Below are 18,400 nucleotides of genomic sequence, written 5' to 3' on the forward strand. Positions count from 1 at the left end.
GCGAGTCGCCTCCGCCTTTAATCGCTCCGTTACACGGCGGGCAGCGCCCGGCCCTGCGGCCGCACTGAGCCGTTCCTGCGAGCAGCGCGGCAGCCCGTTCCCGTGCGAGGCCGGGCCTTCCTGCCAGCCCTGTTGGCGCCCTCCGGAGCAGGGCAGGGCGCTGCGGTCCCGCTCGCTGTTGGCTGAGCGCTGCCCTTTGTGGGATCGGTCCCGCCCCGTGCCGGCTCCAACCTCAGCCATCCGCAGGGATGGAGGAGCTGCTCCTGCAGCAGCGCTCAGTAAGGAGTTCTGCGCTGAGCTCTGAGTCCCTGGTTGGTTTCATTGTCCATCTTCAGACACCTCAGAAATTCTGTCTATGGATTTAAGGAGATCGGCGACGAGCTGCAGTGATTCTGCTCCAGAGACCAGCTGCCTGGGTGAGAGAAACACAGCGTTAGACTGGAGAGGATAAAGCACACAGGCACTGTTTTCTGGAAGAAAACACATTGCAACTAAGCGAGAACAGGGACTGACCTGCAGTGCATAATAAAGAACCCAAGTTTCACTCCCCCTAGTGGGGATGCTTATTCTCTGGCTGCTGTCAGCATTTAGCACCTGAGATAGAGCTAGCAGAGCGCTTGGAAACAACTTACTTTATTGAAGATCGAGAGTTTGTGATAACAGTCAGAAGGTTCTGTAAGGCTGTGTCTGCGTTTTGCCTCACCACAGCCAGGCTTGCCGACTGCCCTGACCTCAGAGCTTCATTCTCCATCTTGTAATTCTTCAGCTGAACCTTGGAAGGGAAATAAAACCCTTGCTAACGAAAATATAACACAGAACTCACAGCACTGAGTGAGGTGCAGCAGCAGCCAGCGGAGGCGTTTAGAACATTATTGCTTTGTACCTGAAGTAATGCATTCTCCTGTTTCAGTTTTGTAGCGGTGTTTTCTGCCTTTACAGCCCGTTTCTGAAAGAGAACAGAGGATGAGCGTGAGATGTTGGAAGGCTCGCTGGTATGCTGGAAGCGACTTGGTTTGTGTTGTAGCACCTTTGCTCTGAATGCTATGAGATGGGGATGGCAGCACTTACAGTCATCAGCTGGAGATTCTGTTCCACGTGCTGCACCATTGCTTCCAAGTCCTGAGCTTCCTTCTCTTCTTTAATTTTGTTTTCCTCGAGCTTTCTTTCAAGCTTCCTCACCCTTAAAATAAGACAGAAAATAGCATTTGGTAAAATAACCACATGAAAATTCCAGGGGAAGAACTGAGAAACTCTGTTCTTCACATAACAAAAAATTAAGGCATCTCACAGAACTGCCTTTGTAGGCTGCAGCTCAAGGGATTTCCGCATTCGTCATCCACCAGCACCAATGGAAACAGCTGAACACAGCATAACTGTACAGAAAACGTGTGTGTTCACAGTCAGTGTGGAGCATTCTGTACCAGTCACCCCATCACCACGGGAGCAGCAGCTGCCTCATGGCGAGGAGCAGCACAGCAAAGAGAAATCACTACCATGGATCAGTTGTTCAACCTCAGGATTTTAATGTCTCCCAACATTGAGTTAATCACCTGCCAACATTAAAATGCTCTTCTTGCTTTAAAGGAGAGAAATTGCCCCCTGTGGAATCTTGCCATTACTTTCACAACTTAAGCTGCGTGAAGCCTAAATGCACTCACAAAACTTCACCTCACCGTGCATAAGAAAAACGAATCTGATAAACCAGAATCAGATCCTTCTCTGAAAGAGCCCCCTGGAATGGGCTGCCCAGGGAGGTGGCGGATTCAGTGACCCTGCAGGTGTTCAAGGAACGTTTGCACGTTGTGTTGAGGGACACATTGGGTGAGAGCTATTGGTGATGGGTGGGCTGGATGATCTTGTAGGTCTTTTCCAACCTTGGCTTCTGCGATTCTGTGGTAAAGCTTTTTAACAAACAGAACAGAGTTCACTCCTAGGAATCTTTTCTCTCTTTCCAGGGGGCACCCTAAGACAATTCATTTACTCCTTCCCCACGCTGTGCCTCACTCACATGTCTGCTTGAGTTCCAGAGATCTCCTGCAGCTCACGGATCCTCCTCCTCAACGCGGCATTCTCTGCTTTCAGCTAAAAGAGAAAAGAAATAAATCCTTCTTAGAGGCGAGGAGCGGTTTAACGGCCCCCAAACACCCCGAGGGCGGGACCGCGAGACACGAGAGGGCAAAATTACATCTGGTGCCGAGCAGCTTTGTTCAACGGCCCGGTTTGGGGGCAGCCTTTCCCTCCCACAGCGCCGCATCCCGTCGCAGCGGTTCCCCATCCGTCCGTCCCCGCTCACCTCCTCGTAGCAGCGCTCTCTCGGAGCAGCGCCCGCCCCGCAGCCCTCACGGCGGCTCACAGCGCGGTGCTCCCGCTCGGCAGCCGCAGGCCGGTAACTGCCGCTCCACCCCGCCTCATCTCCATCCTCTTCCGCCTCGGCGGGAGGCGCCGGGCCGGGCAGCGACAGGGAGCCGAGGAGCGGGCCGGGCAGAGCCGCCCGAGGAGGGGAAGCGGGGCGGGGGCTGAGTTGGACGGGCTCCTCGACGCCCCGGGCTTTGCTCCGCACGAACTCGCGGAAGGAGAACGGGTTGGGCTCGGCCGCGGGAGGCTCCGCCGCCGCCATCGCTCGGCGCTCCTCGCCCCGCCCCCCCGCAGCGCTCCGCCAATCCGGGCAGACCGACCCGCCTCTTTCCCGACCGCACGCCGCGCGGCGCTCACGTGACCCGGCGCCGGCCGGAAGCGAGACTCGGGGGCACGGCAAGATGGCGGCCGCCGCGGCGTGGCTGAGGCGCGGAGCGTGGGGCCCGGCCCGGCGGTGAGCCTCGGCGGGGGAGGAGTTCGTTATTCTCGGTAACGGCGGCCCCTCCCCTAACGGCGGCTGCGGCTGTCTCGTAGGTGCGGGCTGGCGGCCGCCCGGAGCTACAGCGGAGGTGGCTCCTACCCCAACGTGTCGCTGACGTGCCCGCTGCCCGGCGTGCCCAAAGCCGTGTTCGCGGCGGCCGAGGGCCGGGAGCGCTTCGAGACGAGGGTGACGGTGCTGGAGAACGGGCTGCGCGTCGCCTCTCAGAACAAATTCGGGCAGTTCTGCACCGTGGGCCGTGAGTGCTGGGAGCGGGCGGGGCGCCGAGCCTCGGGCTGGGCCGGCGGCGCGCTGATCTCGTGCTTTCTGCCGCCAGTCCTCATCAACTCCGGATCGCGGCACGAAGCGAAGTACCTGAGCGGCATCGCGCACTTCCTGGAGAAGCTGGCGTTCTCCGTGAGTAGCGCGGGGTCCGCGCTGTGTGCAGGGCTGGGGACAGCGGCGGCGGTGTGAGGTCGGTCTGTACGAATGGATCCTAGCGCTCTCTGAAGCCTGCGGTGCTCCCATCTCTGAATTTAGTATTTAGGGAACGGTTTGACTTACAGAACTTAAAAGGGAGGCTGCGGTGCTGTGCTGGAGCAGGAGGTGCCCGTTCTGGGCTGCAGGGAGAGGTTATAAATTGTTGTCACTCTGCTGCTTTGTGACACTGACGATCTTCATTCTTAGTCCACAGCGCAGTTTAGCAGCAAAGATGAAATTCTTCTCACCTTAGAAAAGCACGGAGGCATCTGTGACTGCCAGGCTTCAAGGTACGAGGGACTTCCTCTGTTCTCTTTGAGGTGACTGACAGTCACTGTGACAGTAGAAGTTGCATTATTCTTCTGAGCAGCAGAATCCTGCTTGTGGCATCTGCTAAGAAATCCCAAAAGTGAACTGGCGGGATAATAAGAGCCAATAGAGTTGCCTTTTCAAAGCATTTATTGAGTTATGGGCAAGCATCTGTAGCCGTGATGCCCTAAAGCACCATTACTGAGCGAATGTGATTCTCAGAGCAGCACCCTCTGCTTGCCTTGCAGGGACACCATCATGTATGCTGTTTCTGCTGATGCCAAAGGCCTGGACACGGTGGTCAACTTGCTGGCTGACGTAGCCCTGCAGCCCAGGTTATCAGGTTTGGGAACGTAATATCTGCCTCAGAACAGGAATCCCAAAGCACGACTGGAGAATTCTCCATTGGATCGTGCCCACCAAGAAGCTTGAGAGTTCTCCTTCAGCACATGAGGATCTCGCCTGGCAGCTGTTATCTGTCACTTTCTCTCTTATTACAGATGAAGAAATGGAGATGACTCGAATGGCTGTACGGTTTGAGCTCGAGGACTTGAATATGAGACCTGATCCAGAGCCTCTCCTCACAGAAATGATCCACGCGGTAAAACACTGAGAAGTCTGTCCTGTGTGCAGCGCCCTGTGTGAGACACGCTGCATCCTCTCCCTCAGTTTCCCCTGAGCGCAGGGTTAATTTCAGACTTCTGAAAACAGATTTTTGCGTTACTCAGATCTCAGTGGTACGAGGGAGAACTTTGCTGCCTCTGCTCTATATTTGATACAGGAAAGATTTTAATCTGAGTTCATAGTGTAGTGATCATACATTGGCTTTGTTGAGATGCTGATTTATGCTGACGTTACTGAAACAGTGCTCAGTCTGTCCTTTCTCCCAGGTCTCAACCAAAAGGTGTAGATTGAGGGGGTGAACTAATATTTGCTACTTCAGTGTGTCTATTTCCTTTTAGGCAGCCTACAGAGAAAATACAGTTGGACTGAAGAGGTTCTGCCCAGTGGAAAACACTGACAAAATTGATCAGAAAGTCCTGCACTCATACCTGAGCAATTACTACACGCCGGACAGGATGGTGCTGGCAGGGGTGGGAATTGAGCACGAGCAGTTGGTGGAGTGTGCAAAGAAATATCTGCTTGGAGTGGAGCCAGTGTGGGGTAGTGCACAGACCAAGGAGGTGGACAGGTCTGTGGCTCAGTACACGGGAGGCATTGTCAAGGTAAAAGGAAGGTGGAACGGCCTTTTCCTTTCTGTTAGAGTTGCTGATTTGAATATGATCCCAAACTGGCTGTGGGATCTGCCCTAACCTGGTTGATGAGTTGATTAATAGGAATTTTGCAAGCTGGATAAGACAGATGTGAAAATCAATCCTAATGGTTTGTCTGCTTTTCACACAGGTCGAAAAAGACATGTCAGATGTGAGCCTGGGCCCCACTCCAATCCCAGAGCTTACCCACATTATGATTGGGTTAGAAAGCTGCTCATTTTTAGTAAGTATCAACCTAAGATACTGTGTATTGGTTGCCCTGTACTTGCAGAACCTCAAGCTACTATGTCTCAATATGTGAGCGTTGGCACTCTTGCTGCTGATGGAACCTGTATGCAGAAAGAGCTTTTTCACTCACCAGTTGATAAAGGCACTGATCTTCCCATTCCTCTTGTGCCATGTTTTGAATTCTTTTTCTCTTTACTCATCCCTGATCCTTGAGAGCTCTGCTGGGTCTCTGCTGTTCAGTGACCGAATTTCATCCTGATTTTCAGGAGGAAGACTTCATTCCCTTTGCAGTATTAAATATGATGATGGGAGGCGGTGGCTCTTTTTCAGCTGGAGGGCCTGGCAAGGGCATGTTCACCCGACTGTATCTCAATGTGCTCAACAGGTTTGTTTGTGTTTGCTAAATGGATTGCAGGAACAGTCTTCTACAGCAGGCTGTCATGGAAGGCCTCGTCCTGTGAAAGGCAGCACTCCTAGGTTTTACATCAGCTTATTCTGCTGGAAATACGTGAGACTGATCTGCTTGTTAGTGAGCATTTTGAAAGGGTGAAAGGTCAGAAGTGAGCCAGAATCCTTTCTTCTTCCATTAGCCCGATCCATTCTTTCAGGCAGGGAATATGCACAGAGTTGGCTGTAGGTGCTAGGAGTACTGTCCCAGTTTTCTGTTTAGTCTCACGGATTCAGAGGGTAAGAAGGAGGAACTGTCAGCTGTGGGCACTGACCAATGCTTCTGGTACTACTGAGAAGCCTGAAAATGAGTTAGGAGGGGAATCACTGCCCGTGGTTTTTTTAATTTGATATTTATATTCTATTGTCTAAACTTTAACGTTCTGTTTGTGCACTCACAGGCACCACTGGATGTATAATGCAACTTCTTACCACCACAGTTACGAGGACACAGGTCTCCTGTGCATACATGCCAGTGCAGATCCCAAACAGGTATTCAGTCCTGTACTCAAGGGCAGGTGTCCTTAAGCAGTCATTGCATCACTGATTACCAAACAGGGATAGGATTGGATTTTTGTACTTGATGATAATGTGGTAGCAGATATCTATAAACTTGTAATATTGCAAAGCTACTGGAATCCAACAGAGCAGTCTTCTGAAATCAAACTCAATGTTGAGCACGTTATGCTGTCTTAACAGAATGTTAATCACTGTTGTAATTTTGTTTCAAATACCTGTTTTTCTTAGGTCCGAGAGATGGTGGAAATCATCACAAGAGAATTCATTCTAATGGCAGGAGCGATAGGAGAGGTCAGCAACATAACTTGCAGGCTGTGTGATGGTCTTTGAGCTGAAGTATTGCATTGTATTGGCCTTGCTGGGGTGAAGTATTTCATGTGTTTCCATGAAAGAATGTCCATTTTAGCAGCATGCTCACAAAAGAGGAAGGTCTTGCACAACTCCGAAGTGCTCCACTGCTCTCCAATCTTTGTAGAGCAAAAGAAAGGCTGTTTGGGCTGGAATATGGCACTAATCCAACCACTTGGGTTTTCCAGAGGATGTTGCTAGCTTGTATTAGAGAGCAGTGGCCAGTTATCTTAGAAGATGTTTGTATCTGCTGCTCATTTACAGGTGGAACTTGAGAGAGCAAAAACACAACTCAAGTCTATGCTCATGATGAACCTTGAATCTAGACCAGTAATCTTTGAAGATGTGGGAAGGCAAGTGCTGGCAACGAACACCAGGAAACTGCCTCACGAGCTTTGTGCACTGATCAGTGAGTAAACCAGTTTTCCTTCCCTGGATAGATCTGTGGGTACAACCTGGGGGTGGCAACTTAAATATGTATATTGATAGCATAGATAAAGTGTTCTAGTATGAGGAATTAACTACAGATTTCAAACTGATCTTCTCAGTTGCTTGCAAGCGAGTATTCTTTGCTAGAAGAAGGGAGAAAGCTGAGTCGTGGTAGAGAAGGCTAGTGATGATTTGGTTTTCTGAGCACCGTGGGGTCTGAGTTGGTACCACAATAAAGCTGGTTTGTGCTATTCAGAATGTGGCTGTTACACCTCTGGCTTTTTTTTTTTTCACTGCAGGTAAGGTGAAATCCTCTGACATCAAGAGAGTCGTCACTAAGATGCTCCATAAGAAACCAGCTGTGGCTGCACTGGGCGACTTGACAGATCTGCCCACCTATGAACACATCCAAGAAGCCCTTTCCAGTAAGGACGGCCGGCTCCCCCGGCTCTACCGGCTCTTTCGATAAAGCAGCACTTCCTGAATGTATCTGAGAGACTTGCTGCTGCTTTCATTTTGTTCTCGTGCATTTGTGATACTGCTAGACAGCTCCACTCCCTCCCAGATCTTTCCAGGCATACTGTGCAAACATACTGACGTTACAGCTGAGCAAAGCTGCTTCACAACATTGGGCTACAAAGAGCTCAGTGGATTTACAGGCCCACCCTGGCTCAGGGTGAGTATTCTGATCCTCAAGAGAAGATGGGTGTATACAGCTTTCTCTTGGTACTGGGGAGAGCATAGCAGCCCCAAACATCCATCACTGCAAGCGAAAGCACGTACCTGAGAAGTCACTGCTGTGTGTTACCTCTAAGCCATATTGCAGGAGCAGCCTTTTCAGCAGCAGCAGTGTGGATGTGACATCAGAGGCCCCGCTGTGTGCCTTGGGGAAGGCAGAGGCCTGCCTGCCCCTGCAGACACATGGCAGCAGGCCAGATGGGATGAAACGAAACAAAAGGCTTCAGGCTAATAATTAGAGGTGCGTTCCTCTAATTAATAGCTTTCCTTCGCAAGGGTGCTCACCACACTTGTTTTAATGAATTTGCTTTAGATTACAGTTCAGTTTGACATGTTGTACTCCAGTGAGACATCCTGTGAGACCTGTATGGGTAGAGGAGGACTGCTGAAAATGCTGCTCAAGAGAATATTTTCATACTCTCTCATCAGAGAATATTCCAGCTATCACCATGGTGAACAAGTATTTGGTCAAAGTGACTTGGGGAAGTATTGGTTGATAGCCATGCAAAACAGAATCTGAAATCCAGGTTCTGGTCCGAGCATTGTGGATTATTTTACTGCTGTAATTTACCATCTGTAATACTCTTAGAATTCATATGTCTGGGAATAACTTAATAATTATGCTAGAACCCAAGGGAAAGTAGATTCTCATTTGAAAGTGAATTATGCTAAAGAATAAAAGTTTTTCTTACTCCTAAACCAATATTTGAAGGAGTTGCACCTTAAACTTGTACCCTACCTTTCTTCAGAGTGTCAGTCAGATTAATTTAAGGCCTGGCACAAAAGAAGGCAGATCTGTCAGCCTTACACTGGTGTGGAGCTCAGGAAGCAGTTAAATTCAATGAAATGACAATGTTTAGAAAGCTGGTGATACTGAAAGTGGCAGACATGGGACTGCCATCGTGTTCCAGAAAGAAAAAAAAGGCAGATGTTTAACATATGGAAAAAATGGGGACCCAGAAGAGCTGAGAAAGCACCTTGGGTTGAATAATGCCTGGCTGTATGGACTTAGAAGTGGAGACAGCTGCATCGCAGCATGTCATGGCTTGTTGTGTGTTGTGGGGAGCAATCAGGTGGGGAGCAGCATACCACGAGGCAGCTACGATCTGCTTTATCACCATACCTTACATAACTGGAACAAAACACGTTACACTGCTTTTTACAGAACTCACAGAGTGGAAGTCATTCGATTGCTGTGCGTGTTTTTAAAGGCAATAAAGATATCTCTAAATGACTGAAGCAAGTAGCAAGAGTTCTGAGATGGAGCAGTTAAGCACTACCTTTCCTGAGCTGGCAGCTGAAATGCCCTTCATTTGTTCAGTGCAATAGCAAAGGAGCCTGTCTCACTTTTTAGCTGAAGAAGAATGGCTGAGGTCACCCAGAGGGTTAGCAGGCATCACAAACGGCTGGAGTTCTGACAGCCCTGCAATAAGACTGGCTCTCATTTATGGTACCATATGAATTTATTTTTATTCCTTTAAAAAGAAAGGAAATCCGAATAGCTGGTGGCTACAGCCAGCTCAGTGCCATGATGTTTGTACCGCAGAACAGAAGCCCTGTCTTGGACAGGTTGCATAGTTAGCAGCACTTCCAAATTGTTTGCATGGTGTTATGTACTGAGGTGATGAATAGCCCAGCCACTCTGTGCCTATAAATATTAGCTGTACTTAACTTTTCACCAGTGCCACACCAGTTCATGTGTGTGTTTATCTCTAGGGGAACAACACATCAAAAACAGCAAGTTATTCACAGTTCACTGAATTGGGAAAATGAAAACAAAGGGAATTTAACTGTCATCAGAGGTAACAGAATGGCACTGATCTGACTTGCTGCAGTTTCCCTGCTTCCTTCCTCAGTCCTCATTCAGCATCTCAATCACTTTGGTGGAACATCACCCAGTAGCTGCATTTGGACTATTGTTTCCAACTTGAGCGTCCTGCTGCAGAAAGGGGGGAGTGATCTGAAGTAGGGGGTGCTTCCAGCAATCCCAACAGACAAATGCATGGTGGGAGAGATTTACACACCTCCCTAACAAAAAAGGCCTACAGAATAATTATTGAAAGGCAATGTTTGTACACCTCCAATGTACGACTGTACACTCATACAGATCCTGCTGCAGAGGTCCAAAAAAGCCCAACTCAGGAGTAACCATCCATAGACAAAACTGACCTGTTCCCTAAGTGGTCCCCATTCAGCATTTTACAGAATACTGCACATTTGGCTACAGGTAAGGAATAAAAACCCAAACCCACAACATACGAGGGGTAACCTGACCAAATCAAACAGACAAACCAACATTTTCACCCTCCTGCAGGTTTTTCTTAGGTCCCTTGCCCCCAGCCATGCCAGTTCCAAGAGATGTGGACCCTGTATGGAGTCACCTTAGAAGAGACAGCCTGCATCTGGTCTTCCCAAAGACAGTACAGTCAAAATATTGCGTCTGTTGGAATGGATGCCCTAAATAACCAACTCTTTTTGCTTCAGCAAAAGCATTTGAGCTGTATGGATTACCTCATGCAAATGAATCCAGGGTGAGGTTTAAGACATTCTTCACAGGCCCCAGCAACTGCCAGAGGTGCTAAAGCAGACAATTCCCTGCAGATGTTGCCGTGGCTTGAAATCCTCTTTCCAGGCACCTCTAACACAAGCGTTGCAGAGTTCTTAGCTCAGGAAATGCTACATATGCTGCTGGATTTTTGGTCCTTTTGCTGTCGTCGATTCTGAAGTTCCCTTGTAATCCGCCTCTTTATTCCAATTAAGTAGAGCTCTCTGTCAAACTGCCCTGCAGCAAGTGGAATACTGCAATATAGAAACAAGATTAGGGCACAGATGTATTCCTGTTTGCCCAACATTTAACAACTAATTCATAAAACAAAGGGCCAGACTTTTTTTTTTTAACCTTTTTTTTTTTTTTAAGCCCCCCTCCATCCAAATCCCAATTCTAATTGATGAAGTGCTCCAAGAAATCATCCTTTTCTAGATACCTGGGTTTCAAACTCCCTCAGCAGGCTACTTACAAGAAAGTGGCACGCTAAATTTCGGTGACTTTACTGCATTTTCTGAGCAGTTACACTGGCACAGCAGCTGACAGTGGAATAGTAAGAAATTTGGAGAGTCTACAATTCATATGCATGCAGCTATGTTGGAACACAGCCACCACTGGGACAAACAGCACCAATCCCAAAACAGGGAAAGAGAAACAGAGGATGAAATGTGCCCATGCTTAAAGGCAAACCAGAGAGCTGCATTCTCAGGTAGAACACAGACTCAGCCAACTGCAACAGGCTCCATTAATCTCCCTCAGGAGGATTAAGAGACCCGGCAGCCAGGATTTCTGATGTCAGCTGCAAGGCTTAAGCACCATTACTGCTCTGACCACTGGCAACAAATATAGGCTAAAAAACAAACACAAGGAAGTGCAGGGAATTCACTCTTACTTCAGGGATTCTCCCAAATGCTGAAAGGGAGCAGCACATCCTCAGGATCACTGCAGACACATACAGCTGAACAGAGCAGCACCACAGGTACTTACTTGTCCCTGCCAGGCCTCACTTTCACACGGAACAAAGCAAACACAGGACGGTGGTCTGAGGTTTTGATCACAGGACAAGATGAGTATTTAACAGCTTGGATGTCATCTCTGTACCGACTGCGGAACACTACTCGATCCTGGGAGACAGAGAGGAAACTCACAGTAACTCCCTTTGCATGTCTGTGCTGGAGAGAAGCACCAGTTCATTGATTAGACTCTACTGAGAGAAATTCTTGGACAGGGATGCAGTCATGAAGAATTTGTCTGATCCCAACAGCATTTCTGTGTCCAGTTCTGAGCACAGATAATGCACTGTAACATGATGTGAGGCAGGAAAAAGTAAGACAGGCAGTCTGTGACAAACTCTCACATGTTCAACAATCCTTACTTCTGAGTTCCACGTGCCCTGCTACCCTTAACAAATTTCAGCATGGCTGTATCTCATGCAGACCTACTACAGGAGGGGACATATTCAAGGCAGCTTTTTAATGCAGGTGAGAATCCCCTTCGGAGACAGGAAGATGCCTAAATAGCCCTTCCAAGAGTGCTGCTCTGCAATCCAATCTTACCGTGTAGGAAGGAGTCCTCTGCTTGGAAGTGGTGTCATAGCTGTCCTTGCCTATGTCAAACTTGTAGGAAGGACGGAAGTGAATGTCAGCCTCCTGGAATCCCTTGAAAATAGACCCTGTATGGGAGGGGAAGAGCAATGTAAACAACAAACCCCTTCCATCACACTGGCACTCATTCTGCACTTATTCAACACTGTTGAACTAATGCAAGCGTGTACATACATGACTAGGGAAGACTAGGCTCTGGAAATGTAGGAAGTTCAGGTTCTTATGTGAAATGATGATGAATAGCTAGTCTGTGCCTATTTAAACAAACACTTGGTGCATGTGCTTCCCCTTCCATTAAAAGCTCACAATGCTTTGTGTTTGCTGTCTGTTCAACCTAAATGCCCTTGGTGCTGTGAGAGAATGAGGTCCATTTTACAGAGGAGTCGGATGAAACAGAGCAACAAGCAGCTTGGCACAATATATGATAGTACACAGCAAAATGCAGAATTCTCTTTGACAGACTCCCACTAGATTCAACAACTGCTGAGTTCCCTTTCTAGTGATCTTCACAAGAAAAAGCAGGGGGTATCTTTATAAAATAGGGAGTTGGCAGTAATCATTTTTGTACGTAGGAACCTTTGTTCCTGCAGGCTGGGGAGGACAGCTGCTACTTACCTCTACCCATTTCACTGGTAAGCTGGTCATAGGCCAGCAGTTTGGAGACGCCTGTTTCTGGATGCTGGCTCAAGATGGAATCCACAGTTTCACGGTCCTTATTTAGTCGGAAGTTGAAGTCACCAAACCAGAATACTTCATCAAACCGAGTTGTAACATCACCTGCAGATTCAAGGCAGAGGCATCAGTATAAAAGGAAACAAATGGCTCCTCCATTTCAACCTTTTCTCTCAAACATCCCCCAAATTACGATTCAGCTAAAAAATAGAAAGGAAACTGTGTGAATAAGAGCCATCCTCACAGAGAAAGACACGCAGCCCCTTTTTACATCAACTAATTCAAAGAAAGCCATCCCATTTCTCTTCCTTTGTGCACTCCCCTTCATTCTGCACAACCCCTGCTCACATGGGCTCACACAGAAGTATGTTTCACACTTACCAGAACTGGATCGATACGGGTTTGTGTCTGGAACGACCTTAGGAAGGGTAAGTGCTTGAATGGTTTTGTTGTAGTCCAGCTTCCTCTCATTCACCTTACTGTCTCCAGCTGAAATACAGAAATCCCACTACTGGCAAGGATGCATCATTTGCATTCAGCTCTATGTTTTTGATGATAACAAGAGCTTTTCAATGGGAATCAGATATTCCTGTAAAAAGGAACACTGCCCCAGGGAGCACGCAGACTTACAAATAATGGCAGAAAGTGGAAAAAGGGAAACAAATGCACAGAACTCATTTTTGTTTTCTAAGCAGCTTCTTTTCAAGTTGCTACCACACATATTCCCCTCCTTCCCCTCTTCAGCTCAGCAGTGCTGAGCTTTGACTTCAGTCTGTCCTGCTCTTTTGCCCCCCTGCAGCCTTCTTTCTTTTGTAAATCAACCCCCTCCTTCCTCAATCAGGACACTTCTAACAAAACTGCAGGTGTCTCACATGTGAAATGGGAGGTAATGAAGAGAAAGGAGGTCCCAAAAAAGGTGAAGCAGATTCCCAGAGCTCCTTTGGTTTTGATCTGAGATACGATTCGGGTTGTCACCGTGGCATATTCCACTTCTGGAAAGAGAAAGGAAAGCTGCTGTTAGAGAAAAGCTCCAGAGGCAACGGGTATGGAAGGGAGGAGAGGAACAGCCCCGGAGAAAAGGACAAGACACCTGGTAGCAGCAGTCCTTTCACCTCCCCATTCTCCAGCTCATACTGGATCACACACCTGAGCAGAACCAGATCAGGTCCCTTCGGATGAAGACCGACATGTAGAGCACTCCGTGTGCAGCAGAGTACAGCATGACGTAGTGGGGGCCCAGAGTCTCTTGGAGGCGGATCTCCCACTCTCTTCTGCAGGAGAGAACAACAGCTGGATCAGCACAGGAGACAATAACCAGGAAAGACAATCAGCACTGTGGAAGCAGAGCTGTCCCTCTGATGAAGACAGGCAGCTAAGGATAAGCAAGACCTCCGCTGCCAAAGCAATAGTGCAACAAAGGCTGCTCAGTCTAAACCACGACCATGGAGCAGGGTCTGCATGTTGGTGACTTAGAGCTCTCAAATTCAAGGCAATACAATTCTCAAAGGAAGAGTGATCTAAAAAAAGCCAACAACAACAAAAACAGGGACTGCCATGGGGCTGTGACCTCCTAGTCAGCCTCACACAGTGAATTTCGGAGGGATGCTGTACTAATGAGCACAGAATTGCTAACACTAATGGTCAGTGAGCTCGGCTACACCTGGCTCAGATTACACTCTTACTGAACAGGAGTCGTGTTAGCTGCCCTGCTAACGGGCCACATCCTGTATGGATCTTTATAGATCTTTGTGACATTTTCCTCTCACACCATTTCCCATGGTGCTCAGGCAATACAATTCACAGACATTACAAGGTGGTTTGTGAAGAATATGATTATTGCCAGACTAATTAAAAACAAAGCGACTAGTTAACAAGAAAAAAGGATGGTTCATTACATTGTTTTTGCTACCTGTCTGGACAGCCTTCTTGAACCCCAATGACATACATGTCCTGGGCATAGTCAGGATCTGTTGGCAACAAGAAGTCATCCAGGTTCTCTGGAAGTTCCTGTTATTAACAAAATAAATTATAAGAAGATTTACTACAAAAGGAGAAGTGCAGATAAAGCTACAAGCTTTACAAACAACCCATGCTTCTAAAGTAGGATACCACTAAGAATACTCCTTCCAAAGGTAGATTTCAAGTGCTGTCACCCCAGCAGCATCCAGCACTCCACAGTTCTTACTGCAGCTACATGGGCTGATAAGGTGACATTTCTCATTTCCAGGATGTACTTCTTCACCAAGCTCACAGGCTTTTTACTGAACACCGCAGGGGCTGATGGTGTTCTTCCAAGCACAGCTTCTCCACCATCTATTTGAATCCACTGTAAAGCCCTATGCTAAGTAAAGATGCAGGTAGGAGATGATACTCTTCAGGGATATTCTCTAAGTACTGAACAATCAGTCCTCTCTCTTCATGTGACCCTACCAGCAATAGAGAGTCAAGGAGCTGCCATAAAGCCAGAGAAGTGCTAGGAAGCTTCTTGCTGTTTCCACACCAAGTACCTGAGGAACTCCAGCACTGAGGCTTTATCTCTAAGCTGAGTATCATGGAAGGCCCTGCCATTTGGCTAAGACAATGAATCAGACTGATTAGGAACGCGGCCGTGAAAAGAAGAAACCATCACCCCACTCCCTGTGATAAATACAGGGTAATTCTACTGCTGCCAAAAGCATGCTGGAGAACTGTGTGCACATACCTTCTGGCCTTGCATGTTCCAGGTGGCCACAAAAATTCCAATATTCCGATCAGGGAAATATCTGCTGAGTTCTTCTGCTCCCAGTAAGGCACCACTTGCCAGAAGGCTGCCTTCCAAATAGCTTCTGTGAACAGAAGATCCACAAAGGAGTGTCTAAGAAAACAGCATTGTGACTGGAATACAGATTTCTACCACTCAAACCTTGAGTTAATAAAGAATAAAACTTCAGCTCAAGAAAACAATGTCTTTATACACTATTCTGCTACCTTAGAGCTTACCAGAACGTCTGCAGTTCTTAGAAGCCCAAAGATAAGAAGCAGTAGACGTGCAGGGAAACACAAAACAGCTCAAAGCAGAACTACTTTCCCTTTCATTACTGCCACCCACTCCTTGGATCATTGATCAGATTTATCCCCTGAGGTCCTGCAGTGCACTGTGTACCTACAGCACACCATTTTCAGCTGAGTACTTGATGTCCTTTGCCTTTCAGAACGCTTCCCAACCTGTGCCACATCAGAGTGTTTATGCTGTGTGCTGGGAGGTCTTTGCAGAATGAGGATTCCACGCCTTCACACGCAAAACCAGTTCCCCCTCCATCAATGATCTAAGCTTAACTATGAAGACAACCAACTTGAGTAAGAGGTCAGGGCCCCAGTAGGACAAAGGGCTGTACTGAGACTTGAGATTATTCCTCAAAAGAATCCTGCAAAATCTGAGGCAGAGTGGAAAAACTCCCAACTGTTAGCATGCACAGCTACTGCTCCTTAGCTTTCAAAACAGCTTACTTAAACTTTACAAGAAAACCAACAGTAAATCTTTTACACACAAAAACACCACACAAAGCAGAACACAGAGTATTTGTACCAGTATTTGTAGCAGTATTTCCACCTACAAACTGTTTCCAGCCTCCTCAGTAAGTTAAACAACAGAGACCTTCGGTGATCTACCGACCAGTCACAAGTTCTCTGCCTCTGACCATCAGGATTCCACGGGGCAGCTGGCACCTACCACACACAGCACACTTTGCCACCAGCAGCTGGGGGACGTACCTGCTTCGGACATCCTTGGAACGAATGGGAGTGAGCAGGCTGAACGTAGATTTCATGGAGTCTGTGGAGCAATTATCGTAGAGCACCCCGTTGCCATGCAGCCCGGTGTCACTCAAGCTGTTGCTTACCCTCCCAAACTTGTTCTGAGAATAATGTCGATAATCCATTAAATCTGGGTCAATCTTATTAGCTGTCCTCAGCGTATGAGAGGCCACGTTGAGCTCCATGGGCGGCAGAGGTCGAGCTGGAGTTATTTGGGACAGCCGGGGTTTGCTGCCCACAAAGGCTTTCCCACGCAGAAGCCCGCCGAAGGCACTGGAGATCTCGGAGGCTCGTTTCCCCAGGTCAGAAGTGCTTCCTTTGCTTTTCCCCATGGGACTTTCTTCTGAGGCATCTGGTGAACTGTGCAAGGAGTTCGGCTCACAACAGGGGGTTCCTCTACCCCTGACGGGAGAGGTGAGGGCTGCTTCCTGCAGAGAACCATTGGAGGAACTCGTCTCGTTGGGATCGGTCAGACTTTCCTGACTAGTTCTAAACCTCCTCCACCTCTTCCAGTTCTTCTCATCCAAAGATGCAGCACGCTCCAGCCGGGGTTTCCTCGGAGGCCTTGGGGTAATTGATTTAATTTTCACGTTAGCTTTGAGTTCGTCCGGTAGAAGCTTTAAGGTTTCATTCAGGAAGGCATCCACACCTGGAGGAGACTCAAAGGTCAGGGTGCCGTTGCCGCTGGGCTCCTTCTTTGCTGCTTTGCCCGCTTTTTTAGCTTGCAGGTCCTGTACTGCTCCGCCTTCTGCCTTCTGTGTAACGCACGTCCCTGAGTGCTGCGAAAATCCATTGAGAGAACTCATTCTCCTCCTGGGTTACAGCTCTGGGCTGCTCCACACGCACTTCCTCACAGCATAGCTTTTTTTCCTTCGCTTACTCCGTGTCTAACAAATCTTTAACCAAGCCAGAAAGACGTGGAGCCTGGAGACAGTTCAGTCTTTGGTTGAGAACAAAGGGAAGGTGCGTGTGCGGACAGCTGCATTGTCTGCAAATTTCAAGGAGTAAAACACATGAATTTTCCTAAAAGAAACACGTAGGAATGAGAACTTCCTGAGCTGCAAAGTCTGGACTCAGGAAGCCGAGCTCCCTGCAGGCCCACGTTATAGAACAATGCAAACCTTAACGTGACCTTGCACCAACATTATCCTAATTTTTACAAGAGCAGGACGCTGTCCTGGCCTCCCACATGCCCTCTCATGCATATTCAGCATCACTTCAAACGTATTTCCTTAAGAAAAGAGCTGCGTGCACCAGCAGCACGACGGCAAATGAAAGCTGCCCATCCATCCCTGCCAGTTCTTGTAACGTTCTTGTAAAGCCCTGCTGTGAGTCACGGTGCTCAGCCTCCAGCCAGCGCCACAGGCCAGGAAATTTCCAGCGGCCTCTGAGCAAGGAGCAACCAGCAGGGAGCTCACAGCCGCCATTCCTCCTGCACCGACCCCAGGAGCCGCTGCTGAAACTCACAGAATCACAGAATGGCCTGGTTGGAAGGGACCTCAAGGATCACGCATCTCCAACCCCCCACCACAGCAGGGCCACCAACCTTCACGTTTCATAGCAGCCCAGGGCCCCATCCAACCTGGCCTCGAACACCTCCAGGGACGGACGGGGCATCCACAGCCTCTCCGGGCAGCTGTTCCAGCACCTCACCGCTCTCTCTGTGAAGAATTTCCCCCTGACATCCAAAACTCAGAAAGCATCCCCCCAGTTTTAGGGACACAGCGCCGGGTTCGAGGCGAGCCGCCTTCAGGAAGGGATGGATCGGCAGCGACACGTTTGGAAACCTGCACGGACACCTCGGAAGGAGCACGGTAGGACCGGCCGCCCCGCACGCAGCCCGTCCCGTCCCATCCGTTCCATCCCGCACGCAGCGCGGCCCGCACGGCCCGTCCCGCCCCGCTCACCGCTGACAGGAACGCGGCCCGCGCTCCCTCGCCGGGTTCGCCGCCGCCGCGGGGCAATCCTCTCGCTGTCTCCACTCACAGCCGAGCGAGGCCCGGGCCCCGGCACTGCCAGGCGGGCCCGCAGCCGCCCCGCTCCCTCCGGAGCCGCTGCTCGAGGCCCGGCGGAACGGCAGCCCCGCAGCCCGGCCCTAGCAACGGCGGCGGTAGCTCCGAGCCCAGCCCGCCCCGCCCGCTGCACGGCGCTGCAGCGCCCCCTCGCGGCTGGAGGACTGAAG

The 18,400-nt window shown here is 49.1% G+C and overlaps 3 protein-coding genes across 3 annotated transcripts; 1 reads left to right on the plus strand and 2 right to left on the minus strand.

Moving 5' to 3' along the window:
• Positions 1-106: 106 nt before the first annotated feature.
• Positions 107-2,624, minus strand: ENTR1 (endosome associated trafficking regulator 1). Its single transcript, XM_042879173.1, has 6 exons — positions 2,294-2,624; positions 2,009-2,082; positions 1,069-1,180; positions 884-946; positions 633-772; positions 107-412 (listed from the first exon to the last, which is right to left on the minus strand). Exons 1-6 carry the CDS (start codon positions 2,615-2,617, stop codon positions 319-321), a joined length of 807 nt encoding a protein of 268 aa, XP_042735107.1. The 5' UTR covers positions 2,618-2,624; the 3' UTR covers positions 107-318.
• A 132-nt stretch (positions 2,625-2,756) lies between these two features.
• PMPCA (peptidase, mitochondrial processing subunit alpha) lies at positions 2,757-8,844 on the plus strand. The gene is made up of 13 exons (XM_042878953.1): positions 2,757-2,809; positions 2,890-3,092; positions 3,171-3,250; positions 3,521-3,603; positions 3,871-3,965; positions 4,123-4,223; positions 4,585-4,848; positions 5,027-5,119; positions 5,391-5,509; positions 5,973-6,063; positions 6,319-6,381; positions 6,703-6,847; positions 7,167-8,844. The coding sequence occupies exons 1-13, from the start codon at positions 2,757-2,759 to the stop codon at positions 7,334-7,336; spliced, it is 1,560 nt and encodes a 519-aa protein (XP_042734887.1). The 3' UTR covers positions 7,337-8,844.
• INPP5E (inositol polyphosphate-5-phosphatase E) lies at positions 7,884-18,202 on the minus strand. Its single transcript, XM_042878952.1, has 11 exons — positions 18,126-18,202; positions 16,177-17,206; positions 15,128-15,251; positions 14,336-14,433; positions 13,573-13,697; positions 13,299-13,418; positions 12,808-12,915; positions 12,370-12,531; positions 11,707-11,822; positions 11,138-11,274; positions 7,884-10,404 (listed from the first exon to the last, which is right to left on the minus strand). The coding sequence occupies exons 2-11, from the start codon at positions 17,022-17,024 to the stop codon at positions 10,272-10,274; spliced, it is 1,971 nt and encodes a 656-aa protein (XP_042734886.1). The 5' UTR covers positions 17,025-17,206; positions 18,126-18,202; the 3' UTR covers positions 7,884-10,271.
• Between the last annotated feature and the right edge of the window lie 198 nt (positions 18,203-18,400).

The sequence above is a fragment of the Lagopus leucura genome, unplaced genomic scaffold (assembly GCF_019238085.1).
Source record: "Lagopus leucura isolate 7727_CA_CO unplaced genomic scaffold, USGS_WTPT01 Super-Scaffold_100022, whole genome shotgun sequence".
Taxonomy (NCBI): Eukaryota; Metazoa; Chordata; class Aves; order Galliformes; family Phasianidae; genus Lagopus; species Lagopus leucura.